At 37.0% G+C, this 18432-nt stretch overlaps 1 protein-coding gene across 1 annotated transcript in view; it reads left to right on the forward strand.

Annotated features, from left to right (window-relative positions):
* The first annotated feature begins 1185 nt into the window (after positions 1-1185).
* colec12 (collectin sub-family member 12) overlaps positions 1186-18432 on the forward strand; it is a 31124-nt gene continuing 13877 nt past the window's right edge. Inside the window, exons 1-2 of the mRNA XM_082172555.1 lie at positions 1186-1724; positions 4945-4995. Of these exons, the coding sequence (XP_082028681.1) occupies positions 1718-1724; positions 4945-4995 (58 nt within the window). The 5' untranslated portion in view covers positions 1186-1717. The remainder of the gene's footprint in view (positions 1725-4944; positions 4996-18432) is intronic.

The following is an 18432-nucleotide window of genomic DNA, read 5'->3' on the forward strand; positions in this document are numbered from 1 at the left end:
CTGTGTTTCGGATTTTTTGGGCGGGGCTAAAACGGGGGCTCGATGACGCACTGGAGCCCCTGAGCTCCTGGACACGCCCCTACTTGATGACGCACTGATTACTACAGCCTACAGTTTGCTAGCTAGCTATGCCTTCGTCACGGAAATGCATACTACCTGGATGCGATCACGTACAAAACAGATCGGTGTCCTTATTAAAATTTCCGAAAAACGATCACATCAAGAAGATGTGGATTAATTTTGTGAAGAGCCACCTTGATGGAGAGCTGAGGAATCACCGCCAAAACCCGCCTCTGTAGTGATCATTTTACACAGGATAGTTTTATAAACTTTCGTCGGAGACAACTGGGATTCATTGATAATCCGCTGTTACTGGTGAATGGGGCCGAACCGACTATCTCTCGCCTCGGTGTTCATACTCCCGTCGCGCCGACAACTGGTGCCATCATCAGCAGTGCGTGCCCACCAATGAGTGTAAGTTGCCTTGTGTGCTTATGTTATAATTATAGTAGGTAGTCCAGGCTCGAACATGTATGGCTTTGTAAAACCAATTAAGCTGCTAGGAGCATCCATTCCGGCTGTAGCGGTGACAGACAGTTGAGTGTGGCGACGGCAGCTCTCCCGCGAGTGGGCGTGGTTTCAGCGCAGCCAGCGGACACGCCCCCAGCGTTTGAGAGCAGAGGCCACTGCTCATTTTTTCAAGATTTTGATAGCTTATTTTATGTACTTGCCGGCTTTTTTTATCATTCAAATTTGGCTGGGTGGCTAATAACACATTTTTCTGTGGTGTGACAAACTCAGAACACATACTTAATTTTGACTTTACAGGGACTTTAAAATTACAGATATAACTTTATTGTGTGACAACAAGCCCCAGGCCAGTACAGAAGCTTAAAATTGTTAACATAATTTTTTTTTTGTCTCAAAGTTGGGCCTACTCGATGCTTAAACTTCAAAGCACAGTTTAACCCATTTTAAGCCATAATAATAACAGTGATGAATAACAGTTTAAGATCTTTAAAATGTTGAGCTTTGGGTAAACACAAATAGGCCTACATAGTAGTTTAAGAAGTAGCCTGTAATGTTTTCTCTACTGTTTCTTATTACAGGTTAAGATTTCACAGTACTCTAAGCCCAACAATAACTAACTCGTGCTACGTGTAAGACCCTCCCATGTGCCAGAGGAAGTTTAACTCCAGATGCGATGCAGCATATTCAGAGCTTCAGTGTAGAGGAGGCTGCTGCTGCTTTTTACCTGGTTTTCCTTTAGGAGAATAAGTTCATGTAGAAAACAAGCGGAATAACAAACACCCTACGGACTCCCAACTTCTCTCTTCTCAGGTTGCAGCCAACAAGCAGAAGAGGAAGCATCATCCTCAGTCCTCACTCACCTCAAGTGAATTTCCATCGTGAACACGTTCTCATGGAGAGAGGGAAAAAGTTAGCGTCTTGAGCAGCAATTTGCTACGACTTATTGAACATAGGTGTCCACGAGTTTTTCCCCCCCCCTTTTGTGTCTTATTTTTTACAAGTTTAGCGTCAGTCACAGGGATTGAGGGGGTGAAAAACATACTACGCATGTTTCAGGTGGAATATTCGCATCTGTGAAACTTCAACGTGGAAGTGCGCGAGCGCTATACTTGAGTCTGCGCTATTGTCATGAGATTGATGTGAACGTTTGGCTCGTGACGGAACGGTGTACCATAGTTTTACCACAATGAAGGGTAAGATGCATTTCAAATGACCCTCTTCTTACACATTTTTAGTGCTGTGTCTTTTTAAGGCAAGTCTCTTGAGTCTATCCACGCGTTTCGCTCTTCAGTTTTCTGCTTTTCTTTCTCTTGTCAGAGGAATGTGAGTTAGTCCAGTGCATGAAACATCTGGTTGCGATTAACTGCTCGTGGTGTCTAAGGTTGGCGGATTGTTTGGCTGAACTGCCATAAGACAGCTGAATAGAAGGATACACACACACAGCCTTGCGTTACTGACCGGCTATTGTGTGGGATGTTCAGTGACATTGTTTCCTTTATCTTAAAAAAATGAAAACGCGTGGCCACGTTACAAATGAAACATCTGGCGCGGTGTGAAGACGTTCCTCTAAGAGTTGAAGAATATGTGAATTCTCATTTATGAAAAATTTCTGTTAAGCTTGAGAGACTTTAAAGTGTTAATGTTGAGTTTTCAATGTTGAGTTTGTTTTTATTCTTTTTTAAATTATTATTAAATGTGCACTCAGTATTTTTTGGTATGCAACTTAAAGTTTTACACACAAATAAATGAACAGCACTTTTGAAAAATATCTAGAATGTTAGTTAACATTGTTAATATTAAAATAATGTACACTGACATAAGATCAAGACTCCAGATATATCAGTCTTCTGAAAACAGCTTTTGATTCTGCTTGAAGTAGGTCCACCCTCATGGATGCGTCCATGTTGAGATCACGTGATGGCTATGTTAGTCAATTATGTTTTAGTCAGTGCTCAAAATGAGAGCAAAAGTGCACAAATATCAACAACAAAACATTTCAATGAGAAAGCAAAAACAGACCAAAAGGTAAACAAACAGTTTCATTGTTAATGATCAGCAGCAACAAAATGTTTCATCCCTGGCTAGTCTAAGTAACAACACTAATATTGGGATGATTAACAACAACAAAAATGTACAGAGTGCAACTTTAAAAGTGTCATGTGCTCTTAATTCTAAGGTAAGTTGAGCTGAGGAAAATGAAGTCAGAATTATATAATTAAAAATGAAAAGGTCCTCTGTATTTTCAGAGGTTGTTGAAACTTGCATGTTCTTCTAAGAGCCAAAATGTTTTCCCATCTTGATTGCACAGCAGAATTTAAACGTGTGACTCATAGAGCCACTTTTAGTAAAAACAACTCCCACATCTCCCCATCCTGAGTCTTTTTGGATGTCCAATGGCCAGATGTTCTGACGAACAACAAGCCTTCACATCACATTTTTGTGCCATATGAGTTACGCAACATTTCACTGTTCTTCTAATTTTCAATCAGAATGCTGCCATCTAGTGGAAATTTCAAATCTCAACATAACTTTTGTTAGAATTCACACTGAACCTAAAGCAATAGGCTTGTGATTAATTGGAGGCTATATGACATTTTTACATTTACTGAATCTTGCTTCATCTGGAATTTGCAGTGCAATTCCCAAACAAATCACTTCTGAATTTGTATCTAAAAGCAGGATGTTGTATTTTTAACCGAATGATTTGTAAAAAGTGACAAACTGTGGTTTGCTTGGATTTTGGCCAGACTTCAAACAAATGAGATACTTTAGCTGTTTTTGGTTCATCTTTTGGTTAGATAAATGTTTATTTACAATGAATCAATTTAAGGCATTGACATATTAACGATTAGTAAACGGAGCAAAAGGCACACGGAAATAACCTAATAAGGGTGTTCAGACCACACACGGTGAAATGCTGTTCCTCTGAGTAAGGGTCATCTGCGGTCTTCTGTGATTCTTCTCCATGCATAACATTTCTAACTTTAAAGGTTTTATTTCAAGCAATATTTCTCTTGCAATGTCATGTTTCAGGCTGTGGCTTTGTACAAATGTTGTTTTTTGGGTGTGTGGGAGCTTTGTTCCTGTGCATTTCCCAGAGTTGTGTTGTTATTTTCAGCGAAAAGACTGAAATAGCTGTCAGCATCAGTCCTCAATTCTTTGTCCCAAGCCTGTTTGTTCCCTAGTTTTCCACTCTGCGGTTTCTATGGGTTTTGTATATCTGTCCAGTTGGATTTTGGGACCTGAGGTCGCACTCTGTAGGGTTTCTTGACGGACTGTTCCCCCTCCCACCTGCGGTTCTTCCTCTGGTTTAGTATCAGAGTGAGGGGGAGTGGGCTCCAACTACAGAAACATGTGTTCCTTCTTTATTTTCTCTGGCTTTGGACAATGACACATAAAACCGCCCGGAGTCACCCCTCTCCATTCCCATGAGCATGGTAGCCACATGAGAGAGCGCTCTAAGGCAAACTGCGCTCCAGGACAGGAAGAGGAAGTAGAAGATGGTATCGTTTAGTTAACTCATGAATGGACCATCCTGGCCAGTGTTATTTCAAGAATCAGATGCAGACCACATGCTTTTTATCACTCCCAAAGCTAATGTTATGTGTTTGTTTATGTTATTTATCTCAGCATGATATGTTGACATTGTTTATTAGGAACAATATGAATACTGTCATATATTTGGTGTTATGAAATGTCAGAGCTTGTGGTGTTTGGTTTATAATGCATAATGTAGTTTAATATATCATATTTTACTAAAGTAATATACATTACCATTCAAAGGGTTGGGGTAAGAAAGAAGATTTAAAAAATACTTTCATTCAGCAAAGATGCATTACATTGATCAAAAGTGACTGTAAAGACATTTACAATGTTAAAAAAATAATTATATTTCAGATAAATGCTGTGTTTTTTTTCATCAAAGAATCGTGGGAAAAAATGTATCCCTGTTTCCACAAAAATATTATGAAGCACAACTGTTTTCAACAGTGAAAATAAAAAAAATAAAAATGTAAAGTCTTGAACATCAAATCAGCATATTAAAATGATTTCTCTATATTAAAATAGAAATCAGTTATTTTAAATTGTAATAATAATTCACAATATGACTGTTTTTATGTTATTTATGATCAAACAAAAATACAAACAACAAAATCTTCTTTCAAAATCTTTAAAAAAATCGTACAGACCACAAATGTTTGAATGGCAGTATGATAAATCTATAATTTACTATATAGCGTAAACCTAAACTAAGTTTCAATGTATTTATTTATATATATATGTGTATATATACAGTCTAGCTATAATTGTAATATTATATTTCAGTGTCAGATATTATACTAAGACATCATGTGATTACCAGGCATGTAGCACTTGCAATACTAATATCATTGTCATTTGTTTCTTTTGCAGACGACTTCAATGATGAAGAGGAAGTGCAGTCTTTTGGCTACAAAAGGTTTGGTAAGTGTATTGCTGTGCCTGATGAATCTGCAGCCAGTTCATGATTGATAGAGATGTTCTTCATTGTTTTCTTCATTCTTCTCCATATATCAGCTTGGACAGGTTTTTAGTGATTGAAAGATGAATTAGACCTTAACTTACAGTCAGGAAAGCTGATTATAAGTTACCCAAGGTCATAATCTGGTGTCTGCTGCAGTTGTTTTCCCCTCTAAACATGTGCTATTATCATTAGCCCTTCCGACGGATGTTTAGTGATCTGGATGCCTCAGTCCTTTCTTTGCTTTTTTATTTGACTGTTTTGTGATCATTCTTTACTTATAATATGTTTGAATGGTTTGCTTTTTTGTCCCATGAAACCGATTTCCTCGAGGATTTGATTGTGAAGTTCTATATGTCATATTATTCACTTTGATGCTTTCACTTAGGGCTTAGGGCTGAACGAGTGTCTGTCGGGCTAGTTTTTGAGGTGTGTTCTGGTAAGCAAGCGCTGCTTTGTTTACGGTTTGTATATCTGCTGTCTGGAGTGTTTCCCTTTCTGAATGATGAATATAGACTGCTGATATAGACCGTTATTTCCTGACACGCAGCGCAGGCGCAGAACACACATGCTAGTTGGCAGTGGGATGAAGTCTTTGCGGAGTGTTCGAACGATTTTTTTGGCCGAGACACGGCCATCGTGAGGCGATAGCACAGTTGGCTTTGTTGCTGCTAGTTCTTTGATGTCGGCTTGGTGTGTCACGGACTTTAAAGTTGAAGTTAGTATTTTTAAAGTAAGAAAAATACTTATTACCACTGTTAAAAAGTCTAATCTGAAAATGAATATCTATTTTCATACTGTACATTATAATGTTGTGTTGCCTAAATTCATTTGAAACATATGGAGCCCCTAAAGGGACATGGTGGTAAAAAAAAAAAATGGGATGGGTGAAAAAAGAAGGTTTTTTTTGCATTCTCTCGCCAATGTTTTGCTTTCCCCCAAGAAACTTTGCGTTGCTTGCAAAACTTCCCTAGAAAAACTTCACGTGTAAAGAGCTCAAAAGGTTTTGCGAAGTTTCTCGGTGGAACGCAAAACATTAGTGAGAGAACGCAAAAGCATTGACTTATTATTTCCTCCCATCGAATTTTTTTTAAGGCTCCGTCCGTAGTATAAACATCTGATTCGATTTTTTTAAATTATTATTAGACAACAACAATATAGAATTTTTATATTGGACATTTATCAGTTATTGGCCATAGCATGAAAATATATTTTTTTTAAACTATACTCGCATACAATAGTGACGACGGGCAATATTATAAAAATGTCAAGGCATTGTATATGCTGTAGGAATGCATGTTGAAGATGTATGTTCATTTAGCATCTGCTTTAAATCTCATACCTTCTTCATTTTAAGAAGTGCTTTCTTTTATTTAGCCACTGTATCCCACAAGAGATGCCTCCACCAACACATCACATTATCTGTGTAATTCGATAGTTTATAGCCTTTAAACTAAAGCATTTGTAATAGTCTTTGGTGGTCAAGAAAAAGGCTTCAGGTTTCTGTCTGAGATTCCACCATCCATCTAGCAGTTATTAAAGCAGCATGAGTTATTTCCCAGTTTGACTTAGATTTCATTTCATCCAGAGTAATAATGTGCTGTTTGACCACTGAGGTAGAGGAATGGGTTGATAAAGGGCATGAACATTAAGAGCACAGCTCTTAAAAGTGGTTGGTCTCGAGCCCACAGTTCATTTGTCACAGCAGAAGAGTGGTACCAGGTGAATTTGTCATGAGCACTTTAGTGGAGTGTTAAGTTAATTTGACTGAATACAGGTGATTTATGAGGTTTATAGTCTACACTTGGAGTTAGGTTTCCTTTATAAATTAGATTTTATGATGATCAAGTCAGAGTTAGTTTTAAGTTTAGGGTTTGGATGAGTCTTTAGAGCTTAATTGGATTAAAACTTTTCATTGAGCAATAATGAATGGAAGAAATATGGTTGGCTATATTATTGCAATATGTTTGAACAGAACTGCAGTCCCATATTACACAGAAATTATCTACAAGGGTTTGACGTGCTGGTAGTCTATAGTCACTGAACTGTTTCTTTTCATGCAGGCTCATTTCTTGGCTTGATAGCTGTGAGGTGGGTGTAGGGAACGAGTGAGGAAGTTGGTTTGAAGGAATCCAGCAGAATGTGTAACTGCTGCGTCAGCGCAAGAGTGTATGGGCAGATGGGTCGTGAGGTCCACACAGAGGTGTGTGCTCTCTTAAATAAAGTGGTTACACTTTGCTTTTTGCTAAGCCAGTGCAGTCATAGACAGAAAGTGGGAAAGCTTGGAAACTATTCTAACCGCTTCTCTCTGTGGCAAAACCAGAAAATCAACCCTGTCTGTTTGGATCTGTCATACAGTTTGATTTGAACACATTTTCACTATTAAGTTGATTATTTTAAGTGCTGCCATATATTTGGCAAAAGTTACTCTTTATCCTTCAGGGGAAGGTATCCTTTTTACTGTTTTATAAGCCGTTGACATGGAAATAAGTTTTTTCGGATGGTTTTCAATGCCACTGGGAAAAAGCGCTGGATGGGGAAGGAAGTAGATGTAAGGAAAAACAGAAAGAAACCATTTTAAATCATTTGGAAGAGAAATGAGCAATACTGCTATCAAAGTCTGGTAAAAGTACATGAGCTATTATTTATCGATTGCTCACAGTAAAATCTGACGAGAAAAATAATAGTAGGATGTAGGTTTCACTTTACAAATTAAACATTTTCTTAATCCGTATTTTTGGTTAAGATTTTCTTAATCCGTATTTTTCCATGTTTTATGGGGACTTTCCATAGACATAAGGATTTATACTGTACATATAAGCTGTTTTCCTCATGGGGACCAAAACATTTCCAAATATGTTGTCCCCATAACTTAAGGTTTACCAAGACCACACACACATACATTTTTATATTTATATAGTTTTATATTTTAAAAAATATATATATTTTAGTTAAAAAAAATTTTTTTCTATTAAGATCCTTCACAATTTGAAAAAATAAACAAGTAATAACCTGTTTCTATATTTTTCTGACAAAACAAGAAACCAAAACCAAATAGAAAAACAATGAAATAAAGAATCGTTCAGGAATCAGGATATAATGTTTGTTATTTTATTTTATTTGTTTTTTTTTTGGTTTGTTTTAAAGCATAAATTGAACTAAATCTAGAAAGTTGGAAAGTAATCTTACGTCTTATCTTACAGAATTTTGTTTCTCTAGTAAATCTGTCTCTTTTTTTTGTATCTGTATCTGTCTTTGTTCTTATTTACGTTTTGTAGTAGATGCATTTGATATAGTATTATGTTTGTGCCAGAGTGAGTGTTTTTGATTTGGCTCAAGTTTTTTATTACCAGAAGAGAATGTTTTCAGAGTACTTTCTTAATGCACCCCCCTGGGTCTTTATGGTGTTCTGTAATGCTGCCATGAAACGTGACATGTTTTTCTGTTTTCAATATATGTGCAGAGACCAGGAGGATATGGAGGTAGATGGCCAACAGGGTCTGCGGGATGAGCATAGGGGGGTCTGGAGGATTTTATCCTTATCTCTCAAGCCTGGATTATGAGCATGACACACAGTTCTCCAACAGAGAACAGGGTTTTTTTTCACAAATGGCTGGTTCCCAGCAGGAGGTTCATAGCATGGGCTGTAAGGATTCTGGAAAGCGCTTGGGTCAACGCTGGGTCAGGCCAGTTGAATTCGCCTCTTTAAAAGCACCTTTGCAGGAGCTCTCACTGGTGGAGACTCTTTGGAAAAGAGAGATAGGCAGCCACACAAATCTGAACTAGACAATTCTTTGTAAAACAATGTAGTTTACACAGTGACAAGAAAGATTTAGAGTAAATCTTACTTGTTTATGCTGAATTGACTTGTTGTTGAAGGCCTTGACTAAATTCGTGCTTCTCAGTAGTCAATTTTCTTTGTATGACAGGGAACAGATCAGGAGTGGCGGTCTCCTTGCGTAAACAAGGAATGCAACCAAAGCTCTCCTTCTCCACTCTTGACAAATAGATATAAATTCAGCTTCTAAAACAAACCATCTGGTGGACTCTACTGTGTGAGGAGAGTGGGTCAAGTTAGCATCCGTCCACTCTTACAGGAGGTCTTCGGAAATGTTCTTGCCCGCTATAACATGCTGTCATATGATAGGGTGTCACACCTAAATGATGGATGGACTATGTGCCTTTTCTTGCTCCACAGGGTCTGGCGTTCATTCAAAAACAATACATGTCACTGATGGAGACCAACCTTTTTCTTTTGCCATTACCAATAAAAGACAGGCCCCGAGTGCAGCGCTGTGTCTGATATATTAATGAAAGTCTTTTGGCTCCCAACTCAGCCAAAATCAACTCTGCGCTTCCTGACCTAAAAAAAAAAAGGTATAGTGAAAGAAAGATTTAGTATTTTCCTTTGCTCGGAGTACTACTTACTGGCAATCTGTTTTGCGGAACTGGCCAAGACAGAGGCACAGTGCCTTTGTTTCTGAGACTTTGATTACTTTGGCTGTCAAGGGAACTGATGCATGGTATTATTCTTGATCGGGCTACATTTTTTTTACTTTTTCAATGTATAATTTAACTCAGATAAGCATTCATAAATTCTAAGTTATTGTGAAAAAGCAAGGATTTCTTCCACTGATGGCTAACATTTGGACTGTAATCACTTTGAAATATGGCATAATGTATTTTTCTTCATGGTACATCTGTAGTTTAATTGGACATGGCTCCACTGAGTGTTGTAACAATGCGAACACATCTCCATTTCATTTTGTAGTTCGTTTTTTATGTCTCCCAATGTAATTAGTGTTTATATTTGTTTCTCAGTTATTTGCGCAATGGGTGGAGTGGCACCGTTTTCCTGGTGTTTGTTGCACTTTGTTCTGTTACGTGTCAAGCATGCCTGGCATGGAAGTTTATTAAAGAGCTTGGTGGTTTTATTGGCTGCGTAAAGTGATGAAGCTTTTGAGTGCTCTTAGGCGATTCTGGCTTATGTCAGGCTAAGCTTAGTTGCTGCGGTAACGCACAGCCTTCCACTGTGACGGCTGCTGATTGCTGAGTCAGGATCCAGGCCTTGCGGTGGGCCACCCACTAGCATGAACCTTTCCTGCTCCAAACCCCCCGACTCACACTCCTCCCGCCAGCGTAGATGACTGTGCCCCTGCTAGAACATTCCATACACAGTAAAGAGGTTAGAGGGACAGTTCAGCCAAGGAATTTCTTAAAGACTCTTTACATAGTCCTTTGTGACCATGGCTGTCAAACTCCAAAAAGAACAAAAAACACCATAAAAGTATCATGAAAGTTGTTCATGCGTTTCCATATGAAAGTCTTCTGAAAGCTTTGCATGAAAAATGGCTTTGCGTATAAAATTTAAAGGTACAGTACGACATTCTGGGCTCTTGATTTTTATCAGTGGTTAAAAACATAAAATTGCAGGTTATTTGGGTTTTTTTTTTTAACTAAATATTAAATGAAAAATCTCCTATAATGTAATAAGGTTATTATTCACCAATAAATGTACATTTACCTCAAATCTAGAATAAAGAAGCTAGAAAAAAAAAAATATATATATATATAAAAGAATATACATTACTAAAATTACAACTCTTAAACTAAAATGAAAATGTAAAAATAAAATCTAATTCAAAAATATTAATAAATACTATAATAGTATATAAATAATTAGGGCTGGGTATCGATTCAGATGTTACAATTCGATTCGATTTCGATTCGCAAGCTCTAATTCGATTCGATTTCGATTCTCGATTCGATTTTCGATTTCGATTCTCGATTCGATTTTTTCAATTTCGATTCTAAATTAATTTCGATTCGACTCACTCAATGAATATTAAATACAAATCCTATATTTATTAAAAAAAGAAAAAGAAAAGAAAAAAATGTGAACAAGTTTTCAAGTGTTTAATTAATAAAAAGAAATTAAGAGCTACAAACCTGTATATTAAACTCTTTTTATTTTAGGTACACTTGGGTACATTAAAACAGAACCCAACTCTATATTTCAAATGCATACAATGAATAGACAGGATTTTGATGCAAGATGAAAAATTGATGCTGAAAATTGGACAAGTCAGAACAGTCGCATGTCTTGATCAAACAGGTTAACAATCCTCACATAAACCCACATATAAAAACGTTGCATATAATATAATATGTGCCCTTCCTGTCTAACAGCTAGGCCATACAGAAATTGAATAAAATTATCAAACAGTCTGTGTTGCATTAATTATAAATTATATATTGACTAATCAAAGTTACAAAAGTTCTTTATTCAAGAGCAGTGAGTGTTTTTCTCTGTTCTCTTTGTTCTTTGATTAACTTAAATGACAGAGATAATTAGTGGCTACAGTGTACTGTCCCTTTAAGACCAGCCGCTGTTGACAGAGACGCGGAACTCACACGCGGACTCATTCTCTCACGAGGCACAACTCTTCACGTTCGTCATAAGACTGCTCTTATGTTATAAAGATACTCGACAAAAATACATTTTGGCATAATTGTGTGTGTTCTTCGTTCAAGCGCGAAAGATAATTCTATTCTGTGCTGTCTTGTGCGCACGCACGATATCATCGCAAGTTTTTCTGTCACAGTCACGACAGCATTTTGGCAGCATTTTGGTCATATAGCCTAATTGCGTATAGGCTTGTCATAGCGATTGCGATATGATTAAACGTGCAGCACTAATTGAGGTTATTTTATGATTTAGATAAAACTACCATAAAATCTCACAGCATTAGCTATAAAATTGAGTTTGCAAGCCTATGAACAGTGGAGGAAAACTAATACATAAAGATGGAAAAAAATCGATTCTTGGCGTTTGAGAATCGATTTTGAATCGACCACATTTTAAAAAACGATTAATCGAAAAATCGATTTTTTTGCCCAGCCCTATAAATAATCCACCTAATGTTGTCTTTTGTGGTCTTTATCCTTGTTTTTATCCTTTTTTGAGCTTGACAGCCCCTGGTTGTTGTATGGCAAGGACTGCATAACAATTTTACAGATAATTCTACTTTTGTGTTGCACTGAAAATCAATTGGCCATAGATTAAATAATGACATAATTTACATATTTGCATGAACTGTCCCTTTAAGAAGAGAAGAAAGTGTTTCACAATTCTAAATGGCTTTAAAGGGATAGTTCACCCCAAAAAAATTCTGTAATCATTTACCCACCCAAATGTCATTCCAAACCTGTAAGACCTTCGTTCATCTTCAGAACACAAATGAATGAAGATCGGAGAGCTTTCTGTCCCTCTGTTGACAGCAACTACCAATTTGGTGCTTCAAAAGTTCGTAAAAAAATCTATATGAATTGAGCGGTTCACTCCAAATTTTCTGAAGAGACTCGATCGCTTTATATGAACAGATTGAATTTAGGCTTTTATTCACATATAAACATTGATCAGCGAACATAAACAGAGGCTCACCCGTAACTGCTTGTTGCGAGAGAAAAAACCTCATTGGTTCTTGTAGAAGCGCAAACGTGCTGCGTAACACGAGAATGTGAAGCGACATGCTTGAGCTTCCGTTTACCACAACTGATGTGTGAGTTGATGAATGTTTATGTGAATTCAATCTGTTCATAAAGAGATCGTGTCTCTTCAGAAAATTTGGACAAAACTGCTCGATTCATATGGATTAGCTTTACAATCTCTTTTTCAAGCATCAAAGTGGTAGTTGTAGCTGTCAAAGGAGGGACAGAAATCGCTCAGATTTCATCAAAAAGATCTTCATTTGTGTTCCGAAGATGAATGAAAGTCTTACGGGTTTGGAACAACATGAGGGAGAGTAATTAATGACAGAATTTTCATTTTTGGTTGAACTATCCCTTTAGTGCCTGTTGTGTTTTTGCTCTGTTTGAATTTGGATGCAGGAATTGTTGACTCTGAACTATGCCATTAATTCCTTGAAGGATCATTGTTTAGTGCTGTAATTTACTCTCTTGCCTTTTTGTTTCCAAGCATGTTCTTTGGCAAACATACTGACGAAATGAGATCATGCCTCTGAGACTGAAGATATGAAACAAATGTCACCCGGTAATTGTGCATGCAGAAAACAGGAAAATCAGTATCCCTCTTCACTGCAAGTTATGACTTTCAGCTGACATCATCATATTGTAAATCAGTGTGTAATATAACTCTATGGCTCTATGGTAACACTCTTATCGTCGCTTATTATGTGTTATTGAAGAAACATGTAGCCTACATAACAATTCAATTATCATTCAAGCAAGTTTCTCTGAGGAGAGGTACTACATTTATATGACTATGTATCCAGACCCCCAAATAATCTGCAATAGCTCAGATGGTCTTTTCCCCCCTCTTTCTCTGTCATGAAAGTTTAGGGCCGGATTCCAGAACATTACAGTGTTCTGAATGAGGGGGCTGTTTTGAATCTCCTTGGATACATCTAGATGACATCACATTACTGTCAAGAGCAATGAGCCGTATTGAAAATCGGTTCAGGCAGCAGTACATTTGTGGGAGGTGTTCTTTTCATTAGCCCCTGCAGTCTCCTCTCAGTTCCTTATAAAACCTTAACCATAAAATATTGAAAGCAAACCTTTATTTCGTAATATGATTTCTATCACTGAGGTCATTAGCATGAGTCCTTCAAGACCCTCTTTAAATAAAATGCTTTGGCCTTGAGGCTGTTAAGTTAAACTACGTTTGAATTCTGCTTTGTTATGTACTTTTGTACACTGTATGAAACATCTTTTTTAAACTAAATAAGTAAAAAATTCAAAATTATTAGATACTAGGGATTTAGAAACAAAAACATCTGCTAAGCGAATGTAAATAACCTATATGTGAATGTAAACGTAAATTAAAAATGATTTAATTGTATAAGTTAAGAATGCAGATGCAGTATGCAACAATAGAATGTGTTAATAATGATTTATATACTATAGTTTTAGTTTTATATTTTCAGTTTTTTGACTTGTTTGTTTTAGTAAATCTGTTATGTGCTTTTTGTCATTTTTTTATTTAATATTTTTATTTAGTTTAATTTTTACTTCAGCTTTGAACTTAATTTCAGTCAGTTGACAAGCCATAAAGTTCTCATCTGATATTGATATTTTGTTACAGCTTTATTTCAATTAAAAAAATTATTGCTCTTGAGAAAAAATTATTGCTCTATATACTGTATATAGTTGACCATAATAACATTATGATGTCACTGCGAATATGATTTTACAGTAAAGCAGATTTATCCAAGCAGCTCAGACTCAATGTGATTAGTCAAATGTTTTTTCTAATAAGCCTTTAGTTGTTCGTCTGGATCATATATGATTATATGTGCCCTTGTGCCCTAATGTTTCTAATGTTGGGATAATGAGGCACGTGTTTATGCTTTAAGGAGACCTGACGACATAGAATACATAAGCATGCCATGCAACTATTCACCTTTCTGTCAGGTCTCTCTATATGGCCAGTTTATTTGAAACTCATTTGGCATTGGTTGACGCTCAAGTCAAAACTATTGCAACTACTGTAGATAAGCCAGAAAATGACTGCACCGCCTATAAGCACATGCATAATAAGAATCTGCTATAATAATCTGCTCACTGATCACTAATGCAGTCTAAAAGATTGGGTTTTAAAAGCATAAAAAAATAATTTTGTTCACTTCATCTGCACAAACTGTGAATGTAGCTTTTTTGTGCTTTTTGCTTGTGAGTGAAGAGGCTACAAAGGATGTATCCCATTCCCACTCCATACTAAGCCACTCGAGAACAACGCCAGGACTTTGCAATGACTGTACATAATGTTAGTTCTATATGTACATTTGTAAGGAGTAGACTAAAATAATTGTTTTGCATTTATATTGTGCAATGAAAAACAACAACAATAAAAATAACATATTGTGTGCTGGAATAAGAACAAGGTGATGTCACTTCACTCAAGTCATTGCCAAATTCTCCATGTATCAAAGCCAACATTGTTTTCTTGCTATGTTTTTTAATGACACTTTCTGCATCAATCACCAAAACAGACATTACATCAACTTCATATAAATTGAGGGTCAGGTTAAATTATAAGCGTAATACTGTTAAACCATTTGGAAAAGTAGTAGGAGAAGAATGGATTTAAAGGCATTTGCATTTATTTAGTGCAATAGACCAATATCAAGAACAGAATCTCTCTTTTAGCTCATTAGCCAGAGGCTCTTGGCTTTGGATTTTGATTTCCTGTCTCAGATTCTGAGTGGGATCTGCCTGTCTGGCTGGCTGTGAATTCTCTCTGTTTTTGTCTCCACACATTTTCCATACATCCTTTTTAGGATTTCCTCTTAAGGATGTGCTTTATTCGACATTGTATTTCTACAGTAATACAATACAGATGATTTCCAGGGCTCCACATAAGCATCTACATGGACGCTAGTCTTTTCTCAATATTTTCATTCTAAGCTGCAAGGACAAAATATGTTTAATGTATCTTGAATGACCATTAACCAGTTATTCAAGCTGTTGAGAAGCTGTTTTCACAATCACTAGTTCTCATTCTTTTAGAGTCTCATTGGATTTCTAAAACTGCACATGGCCTTGATCACATAAGGAAATAATTGGAGCTGAAAACAGCCCACACGTGTCCCAGTGATTCTGCCAATGTCTTAGGAAAGACTTTATTGCCTTTCTCTGAACTCCAGAGAGGATTTATTCCTATTTCTGCCTTTATTTTGTTGCTGATGTCATAAAAAAAACTGTCGGATCCAGAAACGTTACAAAGATGTTCTATAAATTGCTTGCTGTTGATTTGTTTGTATCAAAACGGCATGTGTCTTATTACATTTGAGCAGAGACAAGTAAACATGTAAACAAAGGCTTCATGTCGTAGCCCAACCATGAGTGCGTAAGAATCTGCGGGAATTATAACCTGGATTGTTAGTCATTTTCTATAAAGATTGGATCTCATGAATCTACTCGCTCAATCAAAATGCTCCAGTTTAATTGGCTGTGCTATTGGTCCAGACCTATTCCACCACACGGATACACCAGATTTGGTGGCATGTTCAAGCTGTTCATAAGTTAACATCTCTCTAAAATATGCTACAGAATTCACTTCCTTTACCCAAGTTGCATTTAAAATGAGGTTAAAGTCAGTAACATAAAGGGTTCTTTGAGGAAATCATTCCTTGCATCCAAACTGTAAGCTGAGCTGACATTTTAGATGTTTGTTCTTCAGTCCTTGGCATGGTGGAATGATGTATCAAATGTTCTCTTGCATCCTTTGATTCCCCCCCTCCCCCTCCCCTCTCTTTAATATGCTCCAGATGGTTGTGCCCATTTAAAGTGTTATAAACCTGTTTGCTGTCAAAAAAGGGGGAAAAAATGTTGATGCATGGCATGCTAGTAGTGTGGAGCTGTACAGTTCAGAGGTTTATAAACATAATGGTGTAGTAATTTGTCCCTGTAGTTACCCCCTTTTTTAAAGCGTTACTTGTTAACATTCCAGAGAGGGGGCTTTTGAGGGACGCTGGGGGCATGATGATTGGATCCAGAGAGGTTCACAAAATTTGCTATTTCTGGTGCTACACAACTGAATTGCATGTGAATAGTATTTCGTTTGAGTCTTGTTGTGAGTGATGATTCCAGATGTGAGCAGTGGCCACATAGGGATACTGCATATATTTAACATGATGAAACTCGTTTTCTTATGATTAAATAAACCGCAATGACATACAGCAAGGGTTTGTTTCCTTCATCTTCAGAGACTGACTGGGTCTGTTTTTACTAGTTGACCATGCTTAATCATTTCACACTTCTGGTCTTCAAGATGTGTCCAGTCACAAAACGATGGCCAACATTTAATCAGTAGAGGTAAGGCTTGAATGAAAGTATAAGGAAAAAATATTTTATTATCACAGCTTTTGCACATTTGTTGCATGCAGATCATGCAGATAAAGCTATGATTATCATCAAATGACAAAAGAATTGTTTTTCTCAAATGCCTGGACTCTGATTGGACCCTGAGGAGTTCATTGCTCAGATTGGCTTAATGTATCTCTAACTATTCATTAACTTTCAAACTGTAGGTCACAATAGCTCAAACATTTGAACGTTAAGGAAGGCATCATTAAACATAATTATGAATCAGCCACCCACAGTAAATGTGCAAGCAAGTTTTAAAAAAAAATTGTAAAGGCTGCTTGAGGCCTTTATGGTTTATGTGAGACCAAATTAGATGGCCTTTGGAGATCTTGGGTGATTTCTCACTTTTAACTACATTTGTCTCATTGTCCTGGAAAAAGGCTGGGATCATGGTTGGCCATTGTCCCTCTTACCCTGTATAACCAAGTAGAAACAAGTGTGCCGCACAAGTCCTGAAAAGTGAAGCCAAAACGTTTCGATCCCCCCCAGGTGACTGAATGCATTATAGGTCATAAACCCCACCCTCTCAATGTAATCTTATGGGACATGAGACAAAACATACAATCAAATTACACTTCAAATATATTTTTTCCAAAGATGGTTTCTGTCATTTTAGGTAGTTTTTATCCCGCTGATGTAAGTTAAAGTATTCAGTTTTTTAAATAAGTTTGGTTTTAGTTAGTTATTTGATGCTATAAAAACAGGAATGTGGCGTCATGATTAGCAGCTGTGATTGACAGCTTCTCTGAGCGAAGTAGTCACTGAGGCACCAACAGACTTTTTTCGGGATCTTCGGGAGCTTTAACTTTAATTTCTACATTTCCGTAATTGTTTATTTCACACCGACATAAAGAGTTGTTCTGCAGTAAACTGTACTAACCGTTTCTGCGGGAATGTGGGCGGGGCCTTGATACCATGGTTCCACTTCACGCTCACAACTGCGCAGACTCGAGACTCAAGATGCATTTCAGTATTCTTAAAAATGAGAAAATACTATAAAGAGACAGTTGAAAAGTTAAAACCTATAATTGATGCTAAAACTAGAATAATAATAGCAAGAGCATATTTTAACTCATTCAAGGGCACACAAACTTCCCCTAATTGAAGAATCCCCCTTCCATATTTTAGTCACAGTACCAAATCAAAACATGGACCACTTTCTGTGTGTAGTGTGGAAATTTTTATTTTTGTTGCCATGGAAATTTCCATCATAAGTGTTCTGTTGCATTGGGCAAGTGTGAGTGGGTCTTATAGCAGGTACAAAGAAAAAAGAGAAGTACAGGAATTTTCTTTGAGCGACTTCCTGAGTCTAAATGAAACACAGCTGTTGCACAGGCATTGATGCGGGCCTCAGTCTCTCTCTCTCTCTCTCTCTCTCTCTCCCAATCTCCTGCCACAGCTTAACAACCTCATCTCACTCAGAGTTAAAGCAGCACTTTTGTTCTCCAACTTTTAATATGATCCATCATGAGATCCAAACTCTGAAGTGTTGACTAGGATAACCGTCATCC

The sequence above is a fragment of the Leuciscus leuciscus genome, assembly GCF_965113295.1.
Source record: "Leuciscus leuciscus genome assembly, chromosome: 6".
Lineage (NCBI taxonomy): Eukaryota > Metazoa > Chordata > Actinopteri > Cypriniformes > Leuciscidae > Leuciscus > Leuciscus leuciscus.